Source organism: Tuber melanosporum, assembly GCF_000151645.1.
Source record: "Tuber melanosporum whole genome shotgun sequence assembly, scaffold_3, strain Mel28".
NCBI classification, from domain to species: domain Eukaryota; kingdom Fungi; phylum Ascomycota; class Pezizomycetes; order Pezizales; family Tuberaceae; genus Tuber; species Tuber melanosporum.
The window spans coordinates 1,320,606-1,340,522 of NW_003298974.1; the positions used below are offsets into that span (position 1 = coordinate 1,320,606).

The following is a 19,917-nucleotide window of genomic DNA, read 5'->3' on the forward strand; positions in this document are numbered from 1 at the left end:
GTATTGCACTCCGCCGAACAACTCTCAAAACTGCTTCGAATGAATCGAAACAAATAAGAAATCACCTCTCTTCTTCTTCTTTAATGGTGCATGGCATGGGAAGCTTAGAAATTAACAATTGGAGGCCCTATTTGGGAGAGGTGTTTTTATCCTCCTACCCGATGATAGGGCAGCTCAAACAACAGACGGTTCAAACCCGGTTTTAGCAGGTAGGCTAACTTATAATACCGCCCGGCCTGGGCAACTCAAGGGAGGTATGATAGATATACCTGACATATAAATGCTGAACTGTTGTCATTAAAAGTTCCTCTTAGTCTAACCCCCTTGTGAGGAGTGCCCCGACAAATTCTCTTCTCGAGTATTTGCAGCAGTCAACTCTTGGAACGAGGGATTGTCGGCCCCGCTGCCAAGCTGAAGACACATTTTTTACCCGTTGGGCCACACTTTTGTGGCTAAACTGTAAGGCGAACATACTCGAGTAAGCTCACTTTGTACGACCGAGGTAGAGGAAAGTATGGTGAATGTGGCTAACAGAATATCGTTGTGCTTGGCAGCCAAGACTTCGTCATACTGTTTCCCACCCCATTGTAAAATTTAAGGCGTACAATGCTCCTCCTTGCGGATATATATTGATATACCATCCCACTGTTGACCCACAGCATTTGCACTTGGATTCCACCCCCGCACCCCCCCCCCCGCAGCCTTCAAGACACACTTCAAAGCACACTCAACTACCGGCCAGGCCTTTTGCTTAATTTCGCCATGTCAATGAGTCCCATGGTTAATCTCTCATCAAAGTACAAAGAGTCAGACCAATGCTCCCTGCTGTCGAAATTTTGCCCCTTGAGCCCGATACTAACCCCTGTTTACTAGATTCATGTTTGATGGGACCGTCACATTGTTCGTCGGGCGAGATCGCAAAAAAATGGAGATGCATAAAAAACTCCTTGCAAGCATATCCCCAGAGCTTGACAAGCACGTCAACAACAACATGAAAGAGGGCATCGAGGGCACCATACATTTCCCGGAAGAGGGGGAAGGTATGGTCACACTTTTTACCGAATGGGCGTACACTGGAGAATATGCCATCGTGGACAATACACCGCCTCCCCATGCGGGGATCCAGACACAAGTAAAAGTGAATCTATGGCCTAAACTTCGCATGCACCTTGAACTCTACGTCTTCTCAGACAAATTTAACATACCCACCTTAAGACTACTCGCAAAGTCAAAATTCTCCCTAGCAATCAACACGGTCGACGTAACAGACCAGGTTGATGCGACCAGCCTGATTTCGATGATAGAGTATGTCTATGACAACCTCCCAGACTCAGACCCGATTCCAAAATTCCTCGCCCGATTTGCTTCTTGGAAATGGGTGTTTCTACGTGGGAGAGATGAATTTATTCGACTTATGTCGACTCAGCCGGAGTTCATGAAGGAATTGATTGTGAATTTGGCAGGCTTAGGATCCAGGCCATCCCTTTCTTGACGACAAGGGTCTGAGTATTGTGACTGCGAGTTATTGATCTCCATTTCTTTGATAATAAAGACACCTTGTACTCTCTCTTGCGGTGAAGGGTGGCGGGGTATACCCTCTTGCTCCCAGGAGGCTGGGCTAAATTGAGAGGATTTGTCGTGACGGTTATTTCTCTTTTTTTTTCTTTGGTGTCTACTAGTGGTGTTTTCCTTTTCTGCCTGCTTTTTTTATTTTGGGGGGATGTGCGGCTGGTTCCACACCAGGGGGGGGGGCTGTAGGATTGGAAGACACTGGACAAGGTTGGGATGCGTTTCTTTATGAGTTCCTTGGGCCTTTATGCCACAACTTAGGTTGAATGCAACGGATGATCCCCGGTCTTGTGCCTAAATCAATCCACTGACTTGACTCTTTCTTGTGGCAAGTCGGCGACATCACTGCTATAATTCACACAAGCGCAAGAATTGACCCCGCCTCCACAAAGCGTACGCCTCCAGCCAACCATATAGCAGCGGAAATATCTCTCATCTCATCCTCTGCCTTTGTACATCCTCAGCCGGTTCCTGAACCCAAAAACCCCAATATTCCAAATCGAGAAGCCATGCCGTAACTAAAGGTGCCCCCACAAAACTGCATTTTTCCAACTTGAAGCTTTGCACCACATAATGCCCACCTACCAGAAACAGTACGCTCTATTTTGTCTTTCGCGCGGAAAAGGAGCCCAATTCTTGGTGTCACACTATACCGTCTGACTCCCCTGCCCCCCAATGATAAGTTAAGCATCCCTTCTAGACCCGAACTGCATTTCGCCTCAACCTGGTTTGATAACGAACCTCAACCTCGATGAACACCATCCCTCAAGGCTACGCAGTGCGCCGTAGCGAGTAAATGAACAAAACCAAGGACTGTGCTGGGATGGGCCAAATTGCTGACCTCTGGCATGCCGAGCGTTGTAGGTTTTTGGTGAACCTTTACCAACCACGGTTCTAGGACTAGGCAATTGCAGACCTCTGACCCGCCGAGTGTTGTAATAGTGGCAGAATCAACATCAAGGCAACTTTTCAAACTAACAAAGTGTTTGGGGGCCATTATTTTGAATTTGAAACCATGATTTGGTGATTTTGAAGTCACATGCTAAACCCTAAAATTGTGAAAGACTCCAATCATGATTTCGAAATCAGATGTCCCCCAAACACCAAATGATCTGGATTACAGAATCATAAAAAGTATTTCTAAATCGCCACTTTTAGGGGAAAAAACTGTGATTTACCTCTATTTCTTTTGGCTCTCTCAGTATTTGGTCTTTTAATTCTACATACATGTAAAACATCATCAAACAATTCCCTCAAACTACGACCATTCCTATTTAGGCCATACAATAATTGACATAGTTATACTGTAGAAATATTTTCTTGAAAACCTTTATTCCCCCGATAATCTATAACGAACACTACAATCACTCTAATAATCCACCATATCTTCCATATCATATGACCCGCTCCCGGACCTTCCCTCAAGATGACCATCAAGGGTCTACCCTTGCAATACACTACACTCCGGCTAAGGCAGGGAGGTGCAATGGGAAAAATACTGTAAAGGAAATTAGTAAGAATAGCAGTATCCAAATGAACAGCGATCAAATAGCATACCTGTCAGCTTAGCTGTGTCCCACCAATCCACACCTTATATCAGTGTAAGGGTTTCTTCGTAGTCGATAAGTCCATTTTGAAAGAGGCAAATATCCGTAAGCACGTCACTAGGGTGAGCTATGTCGTTTCCTTTGTGAATTGCTGACTGATTACCCACCCCTCCTAGCCTTTCCTTGCGCCGGAATAAAGCTAAAAATCGCATCTGAATACCGACGGCTGCACTCTGTAGAGGATGCAGCATGGTAACCCTCTACCGTAGTGTAACACCCTTGCATCCTCCCCTAACTGCTTTGTCTCCTCCCGTGACTGTCTTATCTCCTCCTCCAAGCCAGCCTTCCAATGGGTCGTGACCTTTCAACCCGGGTTCTCCGTTGGGTTCCCCGGGTCCGCTGTGTTGCGGCACGGAACCCACCCCATTGGTTGCGGTGGCTTCCGATAACCCCGGCGGATATTGTGAATGGCTGTATTTGCCAAAGCGTCCTTTTCGGGTATTGGCAGTAAGGAAATCTAATGATCCAGGATGCAACTGAGCACAATATTAGTGTATGCGGGAAGTGGTCGCTGTTAGGATCTCTAAGGGGAGTGAGTTCTCACCCATCCTCGGCCTTCTCCACACAACGGAAAACAAGCTCAAATAAGCCTGCAGAAAGGAGGGCAGAGTGGTAGGGGGAGAATGAGAGCTATTTCCGACGGTAGAGATGGATACTTGATGGGTTCAAAGTATCACTGGCACGAGTGCAGAAATTCTCATAAACGTAGAGACTTCATTCCCCTGCCCCCAGAGGTGTTCTCTTCTTCCATTCCCCCTCTACCAGTTATCTCTAAACTAACTATATGAAAGGGGTATTCCCCTTACCCATAGTACTCCCAGTACTGATGACGAAACTTCCTCCCTATACGTGTAGAAACACGTAACTCCATGCTGTGCCTCTATTCTCCCCTAACAATACCATACGGAGATAGCCCCTAAATATTGTATATTTTACCAGCAATGGGGGTTCGGTAGCGCAGGCAGAAGCATGGTAGCATGGAATTTGGAATGGTGACTACCTTATTCATTCCCTCATTCCCTAACTCCTGCTAGCGGAACACCAGTCCCTAGTAAAATATACAATACTTAGGGGCTATCTCCGTAAACTCCCGATAAATCCACCATCGTTAATCTGAGCAACCTGAGACAAAATAAGCCATAGTTTTTCCAGACGCAGTATAGCCTAGGTGAGCTGACCTTGCTATATCTCATTAACTGGTATTCGCAACTCTATCAACCTACTTGACTAAGCTTGTTGTGGCTTAGTCTAGCAATTCCTGCTGCGTAAACCCCCCTATAAGCGCGCCAAGTTCCCGATCCCCGATGGTGGGGAGTTTACGGTAGCTTTCTGAATTCAGGTTTCCAACCGTCCAGTCCGTCCGTCTTTTGGTCCGGACAGGACAAGCTGCGGTAGATGGGAGTATGTCCGGGACGGACGGGCATCGTGGCGTCCAGACCACTACCCGGGGCGGACGGCCGGGCCCTGTAGAAAATGGCCGGAAGATCAGCGATGGACACGATCAAGCTTGAGCATAAATTGTGCTCGAGCACACCCAGATTTTGTGATCGACCATGATCGTGTCCATCACTAATACCGATGGAGAAAGCGTTCGTCTGACAATGGATATTTATTTGGGAAGGACAGAAGAGAGGAAAAAAGAGGCGAAACTGAGATAGAGAATAAACGAGTTTTAGCGGAAAAAGAAAATGTTTGATAAAAAGATAAATGGGTTAAATTAAATTCAGCCAAGGGAAGCAATCAGGAGCAAGGCAAGTCAAGAACGTTTAGCCTTATTACCAATAGAGACAGAGTTTTCCAGATAATATGTTTGATGAGGAAGGAAGCGAGAGGAAAATGAGCGAGAGAAGGACCGCTCTCATGGCATTTAGAAGGGGTTTGTTCGCTGAGTGGTATCATCAGGATAGGTATGAATAGGTGTACGAGTACTTTACAGCACAGTACTACAGAACTCCACAAGTAAGCAGTGGTCTACGGCTTAAAGTTATTCAAAAGTTGAGTTGAGCAGCAACGGATCACCTAAGAGATCGTTCTCACGTGAGCGGGATTTTTGGTGGTCGCGGCCTATTCCAAGACACAGCTTATTTACGAAATTCTACAGTACTGTACAAGTACTCGGAAGCCTTAAGACAGGCCCACCAATTGTTCATGTTTCTTTAACATTTGCTGCTTTCTTTGAGATGTTTGCTAATTATAGCTTAAGAAGAGTTCAAGCGTAAGGATCCGAAAATTCAGTGCCAGTTCGCTGACTTGAAGAGAGGACCGGAAACCATGGCCGATGACGATTGGGCGAACTTACCTGAAGTGGGAGGTCTTATGAGGAGGAGTAGGATGGCGATACAGGCCATATGATTGATGTTCAATCCCACCCTAGAGTCGGTATTTGTCAATTATTCCGGTTCACAGTTTGAGACGCCTGTCCAGGTTTAAGGCACCTATACTGTTTCTACCGATGCAGTGGATGTGACTATTGGTCTATTACAAACTTTGGAGAGATTGGGAACACGAAAACAATGGTGCTGGTGGTAAGGCTAAATATATCTGCGGGGGGGTTCCAGTGACATGCACATTGTTCCAAAAGGCTACTTCACCCTGCTCAACTGGAGGACCACACAAACTGTAGAGTGGGTCGGCGATATTGAGTGTGTCGCGGAGCTATTACAGAGAGTATCATAAGACGAATACCAAAAACATGGGCCTGGTGGGACCGCAGCCGCCCGTCTTGAGGAAGTAGCTGGTATAATGGTCCAAGCCTGAACTCCTATTGCCCAAGGCTTTGAACATTGCCTAAATACCAAAGAGGAATGGTTGGAAAAATGCGCCTAAACAACCAAACACCAAAGTTATAGTAGCAGACCCGGTCCGACACAACCCCAAATCCGTTAAGCTATTGTTGGAGGCAACGGAACTTTAAACAAAACTATCGGTAAAGAAAAGAGTCTTCTGCGAAGCTCGCGACATCCTCCCTCATTCAGTTGTCCCCTATAAAGAAGTCAAAACTCGAGGAAGACCCAGCAGCCACTAAAATCCTCCTTGCTAGAGCTGCCCAACTGGCCACCCTGAGCATAGAACTCTGGTTGACCCTAGCAGTCCTAGAAACCTTCAAAAACTTACAATTGCTCCTCAACAATACCCACAAGGCCATTCCAACAAGTCCAGAAAACTGGGTCGCTACAGCAAGGCTCTAAGGTCAGCAAGGCAACGCCATGAAGCAACCTGCCCAAGCCCTCTCCTGAGTAGAAGCAGTGCTCACTCGTGAAGACTGGATTAAAGAAGCCGAAAAGTGCGAACAGGGCGCCGTCGAGATCTGCCAAGCTATCATCCTGGAAACCCCTGGCTGGAAACTGGAAGACAGCGACAGGAAGATCTGGATGGGGGATGCTCAAGCTTCTACCTCTAGAGCAAAGTACGAAACTGCTAAGGCGATATGTATACACCACCACTTTAAGTGTATTGCGGGTGAAAAAGAGCATCTGGCGCGGCTGCGGACCTTTAAAAAAATCTACGGCGCGAAAGAAGCTCACTGGAACGTCCTCGGACAGGTAGTTGAAGCCCACAGAGTGAAGTTTTATACCTGATGCTCGTCAAAGAGAAACGGCAAGCAGGTATTACAGGCGCAAGAATCGTCCTTGGAAAAGCGTTCGGCCAGGGCCACAACAGCGAAGACAAGCGGCTTGCTGCTTTCAAGGTTGAAGCAGAAAACACCCAGCATGCCGCAGCCCGGGAACTCCTTGCTGCCGCGCGATACGAAGAGGGCACAGATAGGGATGGGTCAAATCAGTTGTCTTCAAGAGCCAGCAGGGAACACCGATGCGGTTCTAGATTTGATAAACCATGGCTTGCAGCTTTACCCCAAGGCAGACAAACTCTGGATGAAGAATAGGATATATGAAGTCAAGGGCCGACTCCCCTCCGTACAGGTGACATACAACCCCGGTACGAAGGCATATCCCACCAGCGTTCCGCTCTGGCTTCTCCTCTCTTGGCTTGAGAAAGACGCTGGCATCCTTTTCCGCACCCACTTCGCAGTGCTCAAATCCTGTAACTCAGGTACGAGCAGCTCGCGAACTCCCAGGCCAAGACCTTTATGGACTAAGCCCTGCAAGAATGCACACACTCCTACCTCCTCCTCTATGCAGAGTCGTTCTGGTACCTCGAACACTGCACGCATTGAGAAAGTCAGTAACAACCCTATACTGTTCGAAAGAAATATTGGCAGGCCCGGACTACGGCGATACGTGGGTGTGGTGCCGGAAGATACTGAGCGTGCACCGGACTGAAGCGATGCAGGGCGACATGCTCAATAAGTTGTATATTACCACGTCATGGCATAGAGAGGTGTCGCAAAACAGAAGCGAAAAACACCATGGGAGTGGGAAGGAAAGGGGATAACTGTTAAAAATTCCATACTCTAAGACATTCTGTCTATTTTTAAATGTTGAAAACTAGCCGATTTGAGTAATAGTGTTCAGATTACCGAAAAATCGATAAGACTGGACATAGCCATGACAGAAACATGAGAGTCCTCGTAGATTTACTCGGAATTCCTCAAATAGGCTAGTTTTCAACATTTAAACCCGTCTCAGCTGCCGAGGGGACGGTCTAGAGTCATGGCGGGTGGTATGTCGTGAGAGGGGTTATGCCGAGGCGTACGCTCGAGTACTAAGAAACACACGTCAGCACCCATGATTGGATCTTGAGGAAGACATTCTCAATTACTCTCCCAGAATTTACTTGTAACAGCAACATCTCAGTCCCTAAAACAAAAATGTGGATTTGGGGTTCTGTGGGTCAGCCTGGTACGACATCCTGATCAGTACTTGCGATACACCATCCCCGTACCTAGGGTCCCAACATACCTGCCCCGCCACAGCGACATATCGTACCATCCGTCACGACTCTACCCCACTCTTAACTATCTCGCTGTTCGCCTACCCGTAGGGGATAGAGTTGTGATGGGCGGTACTATACTTGGGCGCGAATTGAAAATTGGAACGGAGTGACATTGGTGTCCATGTTCCACCTCTCAGGAAAATTGTAAACACAAGTCGTGGTGACCGGGCAATACTGTTTGGGGCTCGGAAAAGACAACGGTTGTCTGAATGCCAGCTAACCCTGAAAAGGAGCTCTCCCAGAGACACGTCACGTCGTATGATATACTTCTTGCACCGACACACCCAACTTACTGTAATTCCAAAATAGGTCAGATCTGGTGTGCAACCTGTTATGTTAAGCCACGATGCACATCAACGAAAACTCACAGCAAAAACCCGACACCCATAATCCCATAACTCGCTACGGGCACGGCTGCGATGGACAAACCGGTCATAAGCACCGGCATTTCATGGGGGTCCCACATCGACCGATTTTGATCAATTTCGTCAGTTCTGTGGTGTACAGTACTGTGCAGTCGCACCTCGTTATAATGGAGGCTCTTAAAGCAGAAGCGTCGCTATTACGAATGACCCCTCCCGGAGCTTGCACCCCCGCTCCCATATAAACAGTCCTCTTTATAACGAACGGAAAATCCTGAACACTTGGCGTTCCTCATAACTAGGTGTATACCATACCGAAAACGCTAAAACGGTGGAAACTGGAATCCGGGAGAAAAAGAAGAAAATGCGGTCTTTTGCAGGTTTCAGTTTTGGTTTTTGGAGGAAGTTAGGTGGAATCTGTACCCCCAAGATGTTAGTATGATATGACACAACACTCTTAGTCATAATAGGACTGTGGATCCTGAGCACACGGCTATCCACTGTATTGGACAGTACTAGCTACTACCCGAGTATGATGCTATACCTGTAAACGTGCAATTGCCACAGGATTCGAAGAGAAGAGAAATAGCGGCTATTCAAAGAAGCACAGTGGTCGTCGAGTTCTGCAAATGCTGCGAACTTCTAGATGAGATATTGATGTTAAAAAACATTGCGCTTTTGTGCTAGGACTCGGACTCGATGAGTTGGCCAGGTGAAATAATTTTACGCCCCGATGCCAAGAAATTAAGTAAGAGTGATATACCATGACCCCAACTATACCAAAGTGGGGAAAGTTAAAGTGAAAAATATGCTCGAGAAATGAAAAAATGGAAGAAAATAAATAGAGCAAGACTCAATCCACACTCATTCAAAGCATTAATTGCCTGCCAAGGTAAGTAATAATTTGTATCATCACCTATCACTCGGTCTTTGACCTACCTGGCAGCAGGGGTGGATTTTAGTTGTCCGACACCGTACCTCTCACACATTATCGTGCATTAAGCCAGACTGCGATACCATCCATCTTAAAAGCCACTCGGTGACAAGCACCGCCAAACCAAAGCCCCACCCACGGCTTTGACTTGGAATATTTCCTCTATCCCCCAGAGCGCCCTAAGTTGGTGATACTCACTCCTTGAGTTTACCTCCCGCTTCCAACAGTCCTCGGAGAACGACTACTTCCGGAATTCCATTACCCCGGCACGTCCCCCCTCTGAGCTCGTATTCGAGTGGTGAAGATTCAATCAAAAATAAGGATGAGGGGGTACAATTAGTTTGCGCTCAGCTTTGTTTTTGAGATCATGCCTTCGTATCCTGAGAATTTTAGGCGGATCCTCTTGACCCCGAGGGCTTTTACCGATAGTGTTAGCGTTGAACAGGTCGCCGGTCGCATGCCAAAGACTACGCGATCACTCCCGCACCCAGATCTGTTGGACCACAAGGTGGAGGAACTTCAATATTTATCCAATAATCGTTTAATGTGTTTCAATCTTTGATTGACTGTTCGCTTTGATATCCGGTGGCTGATAGAGTCGGTGGTCAGAAGACGTGAGAGCCCAACCTCCGTCGCAATTCTAGTGCCGGGAAGTGGGTCGCTACTGGCATGTTCACTCAAATCTCACTTATATCACAAGGTAGGAACCGCTAATACTGGTGTAGCAGCGGGGGTTACCGGCCTGTAAATACTCAATAAACCACAACGCTCACGCTCACCCGTAGAGAATCAGCGGAAGCTGACACAATCTGGGAGGGTGCCGATCAACCTCTTTCCCCAAAAGGCAGAAAGAGAATGGTTTGATTGTACTGAATGACTTTATCAAAGGTTACAGGGAGCTCCACCTTCGCGATCAGAAGTACCTGTGGTCCTCTGCCTCGTTGGAATTAATTTCAACCAGCGTTCAGGTGGTGGTTGAAGTAATCAAAATTTTGCCGTCCAACAGCACGAGATGCTACGTCTATATCATTTCTGAGCAGCTTGCAGGCACCTAGTAATACAAAAAGGAAAATTTACGAGTCCAAATCCTAGACAGTTCCACATCTTATCCGCTTCTCGGTCCGATCGTCAGTCACCTTTGAATAGAAATATGCAATGCATCAATCTCCTGCCCACAACCCAGCACGCTATAGAAGTTTGTTTTTATGAACAAGAGATTCGTAAAATAACACCTCTATAATTCATACAATTTACAATACCTAGCCACTAACGCCAGGGAGACGGGTGATTCTATGCTCCCTTGCCCATTCAACAACCTTGTTAAAGTTCCAACACTGGTGAACGACATCCCACTCGCTCTCATTTGCCTTTTTCCAGTAATGCATAGCGATATCCGCCTTGCAAGTGAGCACTTCTCTGAGAAATTCAATGCAATTGTCTTTGAAGCTCGAAAAAGCAAATCAGCCTTGGCCTCTTCTAACAGGAAAAAAATAAAAAAGAATATGGAGGAACAAACCAAGACGTGTTCCAGGTTTACTAGTCGAGCGGTCATACAACGCAAGCCTAATATGATTCTACACCCACCCATCAGCACCCTCTCCCCTCCCCAGAAACAAAAGAAAAGAAGAGAAAATAAGAGCAAACTCACGAGACAGTGTAGCTGACGACAAACTCCAATTCCGTAAACATATTCTCCTTCCTTTCCACCCTTCAGCGACCGCGGCAAGTTCCTCAAGACCCTCTTGTCGCTAATCCCCACTATCCCATCACCCTCTCCGCAGATATTCTCCCAGGCATCATTATTCTCCTTAGTCGGAGGGCCAAAGTACATCATATTCGGAGTGGGTAGGATACGCCGGTTATCGGAGATCGGGGTAATTGGCGCTGCGGAAACACCTCACTATTAGCAAGAGAGTGAACACTTTTGTAAGAGGGGGGGACAAACAGTAAAAAGGACTGCGACGAAGAATGGGTGGGCGCTTTCCGGTACTGGGCTTGACGAATGAACCGAGTATTATACCAACTCCAAGAATGATCAGAGAATAGAATGCGAAGAGCACCCAAATTCCCCATGTTGGTCCGCGAGCGGAACTGCCACTGTGGGACCTTTTGCGGGGTTTTGGTAGAGGGGAGGTGATTGGAGGGGGGTTCGAGTTGCCACTCTCGGGATCCATCTTCCCTACTCTTCTGTTGCTAAGCTTTTTTTTTTTTTTTTTTTTTTCTAATGGATGTGGATGTGGGGAGTAGTGTTGATGGAGTTTTGGATGAAGGGGGAAATTGAGAAAGGGTGGGCAGTGAGATAGGCGCCATCATGCGAAGGGTTTCAGGGTGTTCGGGTTCAGTGAATAATTTTCATCCAGGAAATCCAGGGTTTACCCTCGGGGGCTCCCCAATCCCATTCCCAGAGTTACCGCGTACTGAATGAAAAAATTGCCGGCCGGAAGCTTGGCAATATGATACAAACACACAGGAACCCCAATGGCCCTCTCATAAAGAAAGCACAGCAAGGCGTCACCGTGTACAAACATTAAATTTTCGAGTGACAATCTATGAATCATACAATAAGCCCAAAACCCAATGAACATAAATTTCCCCTCAAATTCTTGATAAAGCAAGCAATAAGACGTACATACCAATAACCCCCTACGTATTTTGGGGGCATCAGATGCGGCTGCGATTTTGGCAGGCAATGCGGTAGTAAGCAGTGAACGCAAGGGCCCAGCCCGCCCGTCTCCGGGAGCAGACGGGACCGATGGTAGTGTATGGGCGGATGCCCGAGGCGGAAGGGTGGGCCCTGCAGGTTTCTCAACATCTGGGATGTGCCGGGTTCCTACAGGTGACGGCAGGTGATGGCCGGACCAAGTAGGTGATGGCCGGGCCGTGTTGGTGAGGGCCGGGACGTGTTGGTGATGGCCGGGAAATGCGGGCAATGGCCGGGCCGCGTAGGTAATGGCCGAGCCGTGTAGGTAAGGGCCGGGCCTTGTAGACGACTTCCGGAAGATGCCATTTGTATGGTACAAGACTACAGGGCCCGAGTGTCAAACCCTACACAGTGCCTCTGTTTCTATAAAAGACGGACGCCATACCACGCCAACTTACCCATGCTGCCCTGTATGCCTGAGAACACTGAATTAGCCAGACAGGTCGTAATATACTATCAGACTCGTAGATTGCCACGCTACCAATCAGGATCAGAGGATGTGGTCTCAATATGAGAGGTGTAGAGTAGGTCCCCCTCACGTATATAAGCCCCCCCAGGCTTCTCCCGTATCTTATGAGCAACGCCCCTCTCGGCACCATTTCTACTGTGTCTAACAGTATAGTTCGTGCAATCCAAAATGTGAACCAGGCTACAACTCGTCAATTGATTATATCTCACTATCAAGACCTGTAATTACCTTAAAAAAATACTACATTATTCTATTTAGTATTCCCAAGACCGTAGTGGTTTTTTTTTGAAGTAATATTATATCTTAGTAGAGAGGTGTAATCGTTTAAAAATGACAATTGCTGGTGTACAAGTACGTTTTGGGCTGCACGAACCATACCTCTCCAACACAACGCCGCTTTCTCTGCGGTTATCACGCATCAAAACCCACCAATCCTGACGTCTCGTTGCCATACATACACTACGAGAATAAAAAGACCCCCCCATGCCGCATCCGCCCGTCGGGTATTACTCGGCTAAGACTAGGCACATGTCGTTAGGGCCCTTCCAGGCTCAACCCTCTTCCCGGTAACCCACATTTCCCTCTACCCACACACGCGTGCTCCCTCTCTCTTGTAATTCTGCGCACCGAGTTCCAATATCAAAGGTTATGCCCGAGCGGCGATACCAAATTTATACACCAAGCACTATCCCAACACCCTCCAACGCTCACAGAATAATCGATCCAAGGTGTCGCCCCTCCCCTCACACACAGGTCAAGATGTAACGGTCCAATTAGCAAAGCCCAACCAAGTAATCAATCAACACAGGTAGAAGAGTGAAACCCGTAAACACCTTCTATTGGCCAAGTTGCCAGATATAGGTACCCCTTCCGGCAAAACAAAAAGAAAAAAGATAGCAAACTGTTAGCGGAAGCTCCACCCTCCTATCATCGACAAGTTACACATCAGTAGCAATCACTTCATGGACTAACAATGTTATCTAAGTACTAGGGCCGGAAATTTCGTCCATCCAGGATGCCCGCTCCCAACCCCAAACCCCGCACCGCTCCCCCGCTCCACCGCTCCACCAGGTATGATATATTATGATACCGAAAAAAGGTGATCAAAACTGCCGAATCAACACCTTCGCAAATATAGAGTGCCCTACAACACTAGTAATCCTCGACCCCCGCCACCTTTCCAACGCGCTAAGCACGGCTGAGCTCCCCCACTATCAGATCCACCCCGCCACGCACAACCTCCCACTACCCCACCCCGGGCTCGACAGTGTTAAGGAATTTCCTCGATAGCTCAAAACACCCAGAACAGAGAACAAAGAGACGAGATCAAGAAGGCACTGCCACCCCTATCTGTCTTGGCAAGAGCAATGCCCTAGTATACTACTCGTAGTAACAAGGACCCAAGAACTCCCAGAGAAACACAAAGAAATGGAAAATCATGCGCGTGCAACACTACCAGTATCACCTCTCGCAATTGTTCTGCGGAAATTCCAATTTACTGGCGTGTCACCAACCCTTGGAATTCTCTCCGATACAGAGGTTGTTGGCGGGGTGCCCCGTTTGTGGGGTGCGTCCTCGGGAGTGTGGGGTGGCGGGTCTATGCACACCTATTCGCAATCGCCCAAGGCGGGGGACACCCGTTTGGGTGCTCCTTTGCTTAGGACGAGCATGTATTTATATATACTTGAACAATGTTTGTGAACACCGTCAGCCACTATACCTCCACCGCCAAAATTCATCTCCTTCGCCCAGATTTCGGTGCCACGCGTAGTGGACATGTCCACAAATGCCGTCGAATTATGTATACGGAGTACGAGTACTCGAGCACTGGCGGTATGCGCAGTAGGCACGCACGTACCGCAGTAATGTCAACGGTCGTCCACTTCCGCAGTCCGAGCTTGCGCCGCGGAGTTCCCGTACTACGAGATGATAGCACCAGAAAAATGCCGGTACCAACCCATCTCGAGGCTGTGCACTTTGTTAGCTCGATGCCACCCAACCGTACTTAGTACCGTGATTAGTTAGTCTATCGATAGCATACCACCGCAATCAGCATACCGATCCACAACGACATCAACCACGACCAATCGATACGTACCGACACTGGCCAAACTTTCCATCTGGTCCGTGCGCACTTTTCGTTTTTTTTCCTGTTCAAGAGAAAATTTACGATATTCGCAAGAGGTTGTCCTGTCCCTGCTGTTAACATTCGCGGGGCCAGGTGACTGGTCTGAAACTTGTCCCTCATTCACTTCAAGGGATGTACTGTACAGTACTAGAAAATCATTCATACCGGTGTTTACCGCTGGCGAGAGTCAGGCGAATACCGGTTACTGGTAGAGTACAGTGATCACTCGTTCATGACCATTCGCAACATTCCAATTTGATTCGATCCAATCCCAAACTCACCTCGAGAATTCTACCCTTCTTGTCCATCGCTGGGGTACCGACCGGGACAGTAGTAGTCCAATGTTCTCTGTAAACGATCAGTACCAACACCACAATAGAGTACTGTACATATCAAGAACTCCTCCTCCGCTGGTCATACCATCATACCAATCAACCTTACTCAGCCCAAACCATAGCCCCAATCCTGCACCACGCACCCCGCTAACTTGACAATATCGGCACTCGAGCACCAGTGGTTATGATGCTGTCAACTTTATCGGAGGAAAAAAATACCCTGTTCAATCTATCTATGCAAACATGGTCCACGCAACCAGCAAGTACGGTACTACTGCATCAGTACACCGCACCCCTCTCCTCCATTCATCCATCCAGCCACAACATTCCGGTGCGACATACCAAGTGTTACACACAACAGCCTAATGACTCAATACACGCCTTCCTCCACGGTACTTGTACCACGCAGCGAGACTTCCATCCCTCCCCGGCCAGCCGGTTATGTATGACAAGGTAGTCAGTCAGTCAGTCAGTCAGTCGACTCCGACAATTGAGCTGGAAAAAAGTGAAAAGACACGACATCAGACAACAACTTGCAATGGTGATAAGTAAAGAAGTGGGATTGAAAGTGCAAGTATTGTACACCAGTCACTTTTGCAAAAGTCGATGGCAGAACAGGGTAGAATGAGTACTGTATCATACTCGTACTGTATTCTACACACCACAGTCGGGCGGACCAGGTGGATTGTCGCGGACCATCTCATACCTACACTTCCTCACGAATCCACGCAGGAAACAAAAAAAGGGCAATACCCCCAACCCACCGTCCAACCACAACAACGATCGGATTAATCTACTATTACCACCACCACACGCAATCAGAAACCGGCCAGAACCCCCTCCACAGAATCTTGGTGATGGTATGCAAGAGCAGTCCCTCATTTACAGGTTTATGATATGACAAAAACGTCACGACAAATCACGAGTTCAGGCAATCCCAGAACAGTAGTAGAATTGTAACCGGTACCGATAACTCCACAAAGTGCAGACGATAAAGTGCAATAAAAGGACAAAGAAATCGAAAACCAAAAATAACCCCCCTACTCCACGGAAAAAAAGGGTAAAACAGCTCTCCACAAAACCTTATCCGCACCACAAACCCTTCTTCTTTTTTTTTTTTTTTTTTCAGCCGTGGACGGATTTAGCAAAACTTATTTTTCAAAGAAAAAAAAAAAAGTGTGTATCGAGCACAGTAGCGTAGGGAAAAGTGAGTCTTAAACTATTTGTGTGTACTAGTACAGTACGAGTACAGTACTCGAGTAGTCCAGTTGCCGGTTGGGACGCGATGTTAGTGGTAGGAAGGAGAGAGAGAGTTCAGCTCGACGATGGAGGGGAAGAGGATGCTTTCGCCCAACCTGCCTAGCACGAGTGCAGGCAGCAGCAGCCTACCGCAGTGCAAATAACCGATGACAAAAGGTAAAAGTAAACGGTCACGGCACGACACCATAGTCTAATACCAGTACCACACAGAACTCAAACAAAGCAACCAATAACAAGGACGGGATTCCAAAACACCCATGCTCGTCCGTCCACCCAACATACACAAGTAAATTACCGTACTGCAATTACTGTAAATTCACCCAGTTACTTGTTGCAGTGACAAATCTCTGCTTGCTGCGCTCGCTTAAGCCCACTCCCCCCCCAACTCGTGTTGTTGTTGCCGTGCTCGTGTTTGTTGTTGTGAGGGCCGTTGTCCGGCATAACACGCGCACGTGCTCGCGAATTTAAGGGGTGGACTCGTGAATTTCGCTCAGGTCTTGGCGAGCGGATTTTTTTCGTACGCTTTTGGGATGGTCGAAGGTTTTTCGCTATCCATGTGGGGCGAGCCAGCTCCGGTTGGTCCTTCTGAGTTCTAATTAGACTAATTTGACAATTAAAAAGGGTCGAAGATCTAGAGAAAGCAGCTCCCATTGCCTTGCCTTACCCCCACCCTCCCTCCCTCCCAACTCGTCAAATGTCCGAGGTTATGGATGAAGATGCCCAAGGAATGATGCTTTATACCCCTATTTCCAGGATGCCTTCCAAAATCAACGAGTTAGAGTTGCAGACGGCGCCGCCGCTCGACCCTTGAACCACACTTCAAGGAATGCGCTAAGATTGCACTTTCGCCCATCGGGGGTTACACGCTCCCAATTTTGGCCAGTAAGATTTGAGTTCACCTCATCCATGCTCGTCCCCCCCCCAGGCACTTCCAATTTCGCCGTAAATTATTGATGATACCGGTACCACTAAACAATACCTCCTTGTGAGAGGGAATAAATTGCACACCAAACCATCCATCACGAAATAGTTACAGAGAAAAAGCAAACGCCAACCCAAACCGCATCATGAAATGAAAAATAATTGAAAACATTATGATACGACCGAATGGGGAGAAAAGAGGATGGGAAAAATAAATCAACTTATATTGACGTTCGCCTTTGTCTCTCCCTGTAAAACAAAATATGTTTACAAAAAGATGGAAATCCGATAAGATGACATTTCCCCCCCCCCCCATCCCGAATCCCCCTCGATTCCGCCTTCCCCCCCCGAATCAACCCTCACTTTTCGAATGCCGAGTCGATACACACCCTTTCCGATAGAAAGGGTGTGCTTACAGGAAGGAATTTTTTACCACTCCGATTAAGTATATTAGATGAAAGAAAACGCGAGGTAAATAGCGAATTGGTTAGATTGGTTGGGTGCTTAGTTCAAGTACATGACGGCACCTAGAACGCAGACAACGAGAGCCAAAGGACTGTTCATCACCAATGAGACGGCTCCGCTGCTGGGAGCTGTAGACGCAGGAGGTGACGACCCAGTGGATGAAGGGCCAGAGGAACCTGGTAAGGTGGGCTTTCCACCGCTTTCAACAGTACTACGGGTGGCGGTACCATTAGAGGATGCGGTATGGACGCTAATGGTTCCGTTAGAAGCAGAAGTGGTAGAGGTCACCATGGTGCTGTTGTGGTGGGCGGGCTTGGAGGTGGTCGCGGGCTTGGAGGTGGTGGTAATGCTGGAAGCGGAGCTGGATGTGGAGCTAGAAGCGTGGGAGCTGGAAGCAGTAGAGCTGCTGCTGACAGAACTGGGAGCATCAGACGAGACGGTCAAGAGAGGAGTATAGTTGACATCGGTAGTCTTGTCATCACCAATCTGGATAGCATAGTTGGCTCCACTTGGGGTGTCCTTAGGGACAGTCCAGGAGTAAGAACCACTGTTATCAGCGCCAGCTGTTTGTTTATGGTTAGCTTCCCGCGCAATCCCAATTCATATGCTTGCAGCGTTACTCACCAACAATAGTCGTCACGTCTTTAAGGTCGTTGGAAGGTCCCTGGCGGAACTTCAGGGTGATTGGCCCAGAAGTAGTGGGAGTCCAGGTAATAGTAACTGTATCTCCGGCAGCGAGAGGAGCAGATCCATCAGGTTTGATGATGGGGTTCTCTGCAGCGAAAACGGAGGTTGCAAGAGCGGCAATGGCCAAAAGGGAGCTCGTGAGGAAGCGCATTTTGTTGAAGGGTTGTTTTATTAAAAAATTATTAACGAGAGACGAGTGCGATGGGTTGAATTTCTAAGAAATTGAACAAGCACTGAAGCCGAGGGGGTATTAAAAGAGCGTGAGGGAGGTGGAAGGTTAAAGTGAAGAAAAAGTTGTGCGAGGACGGGGGATTTGATATTTATGAAGGAATGGAAGGGGCTGAGAGTGTTGACGGACGTGTAAAAGAGAGACAGTCAGAACACTTTCTGAGCCACAAGACGAAGGCGATTGAGAGGATGTGTGGGAAGAAAGAGAACTGTGGGGATGGCAGTGGGTGGGAGAGGAAAAAGGAAAGAAGAGGGAGGGAGGAGAGAAAGACAGGAAAAATCACTGAAATACTGGTTGGGGGACAAGAAAGGGGACACACCATAACGAGGGCACACACGCATCTACCGGTAAAGGATTATACTACGATAGTACACACACCCAAACAAAACCCAACCCACACCCATAGGAAACAGGGAATAAGAGACGGGCTGCAAGTACCGATATCTGGTCAAGAATTAACTTTGAGAACGGAACCTACCTAATCAAGAAGAAGCTATGGAGACCACTTTTTTGTTCTTTCTCTCTCAGGGCTACTGTGCGAGTACATACTGTAAATTTACTATCATAGAGTATTATCATAGCACAGGTATCACCGCACTGGATTGTACTGCTCTTACAGTACTCTACAAGCACGAGTGCTGTACTAGTACATGCTTGTGGTCCGCTTCCAGCGGAACGAAATGAGCTCTACTCGAGTAAAATTGTGCCCGCATCTTTTAGATGACTGTGGACCACTACCGTAGTTTGTACTGGTACTGTACTCGTACTTGTATCTACCAATAGTGATCCAGGTGGCTTTGATAGCGCACCTCCACTGCCCACAAATTGGTCCTAATTCCTATTCTTTCACCTACGGTAGCCCGACCATTCTCATCTCTGCAGTCTGCTCCCCGCACATCAACCCCCTGACCAAGAAATATCGGTTTGTCAATCTCTCTGGGCTCCCCACCACCATTGGTCCTCCACCCCAACATTCAAATCAGGAAACTAAAACGCCATCCATAACCTATCGCCACGCTGGCACAACCCTGCACAGCATCTATCCAGAGTTCTTACTCGTGTGTAGCAGGCAAGAAGTGCCCGAAAACTGGGATTCGCAAAATAGGGCAATAAATCCCTGCCTATCTGAGCACTCACACAGATTTGCGACCCCTGTTTTCGAACACTTCTTGCTTTCTGTGGAGGAAAACAAAAACGGGTATCCAATGTATCCCCCCCCAACCCTCCTTTCATCCAGAATGGGACCGAGCCTAGGTTTTAAATTTCCACTTTTCTTCCTCCTACGGGAAATTGGCCATCCGAGCTGGAGTATGATTGCATATTCGGACACACCCCACCAATCGGGACGATGCAATAC

At 47.7% G+C, this 19,917-nt stretch overlaps 3 protein-coding genes; 1 reads left to right on the plus strand and 2 right to left on the minus strand.

Annotated features, from left to right (window-relative positions):
- The first annotated feature begins 687 nt into the window (after positions 1 to 687).
- GSTUM_00006842001 (uncharacterized protein) lies at positions 688 to 1,786 on the plus strand. XM_002838992.2 has 2 exons: positions 688 to 806; positions 874 to 1,786. Exons 1-2 carry the CDS (start codon positions 763 to 765, stop codon positions 1,490 to 1,492), a joined length of 663 nt encoding a protein of 220 aa, XP_002839038.1. The 5' UTR covers positions 688 to 762; the 3' UTR covers positions 1,493 to 1,786.
- Positions 1,787 to 15,997: 14,211 nt separating this feature from the next.
- Positions 15,998 to 16,909, minus strand: GSTUM_00006844001 (uncharacterized protein; the record flags this gene model as incomplete). XM_002838993.2 has 1 exon in its annotated part: positions 15,998 to 16,909. The coding sequence occupies one exon, from the start codon at positions 16,907 to 16,909 to the stop codon at positions 16,583 to 16,585; it is 327 nt and encodes a 108-aa protein (XP_002839039.1). The 3' UTR covers positions 15,998 to 16,582.
- Positions 16,910 to 17,193: 284 nt separating this feature from the next.
- On the minus strand, positions 17,194 to 18,648 carry GSTUM_00006845001 (uncharacterized protein). XM_002838994.2 has 2 exons: positions 18,269 to 18,648; positions 17,194 to 18,207 (listed from the first exon to the last, which is right to left on the minus strand). Exons 1-2 carry the CDS (start codon positions 18,480 to 18,482, stop codon positions 17,684 to 17,686), a joined length of 738 nt encoding a protein of 245 aa, XP_002839040.1. The 5' UTR covers positions 18,483 to 18,648; the 3' UTR covers positions 17,194 to 17,683.
- Between the last annotated feature and the right edge of the window lie 1,269 nt (positions 18,649 to 19,917).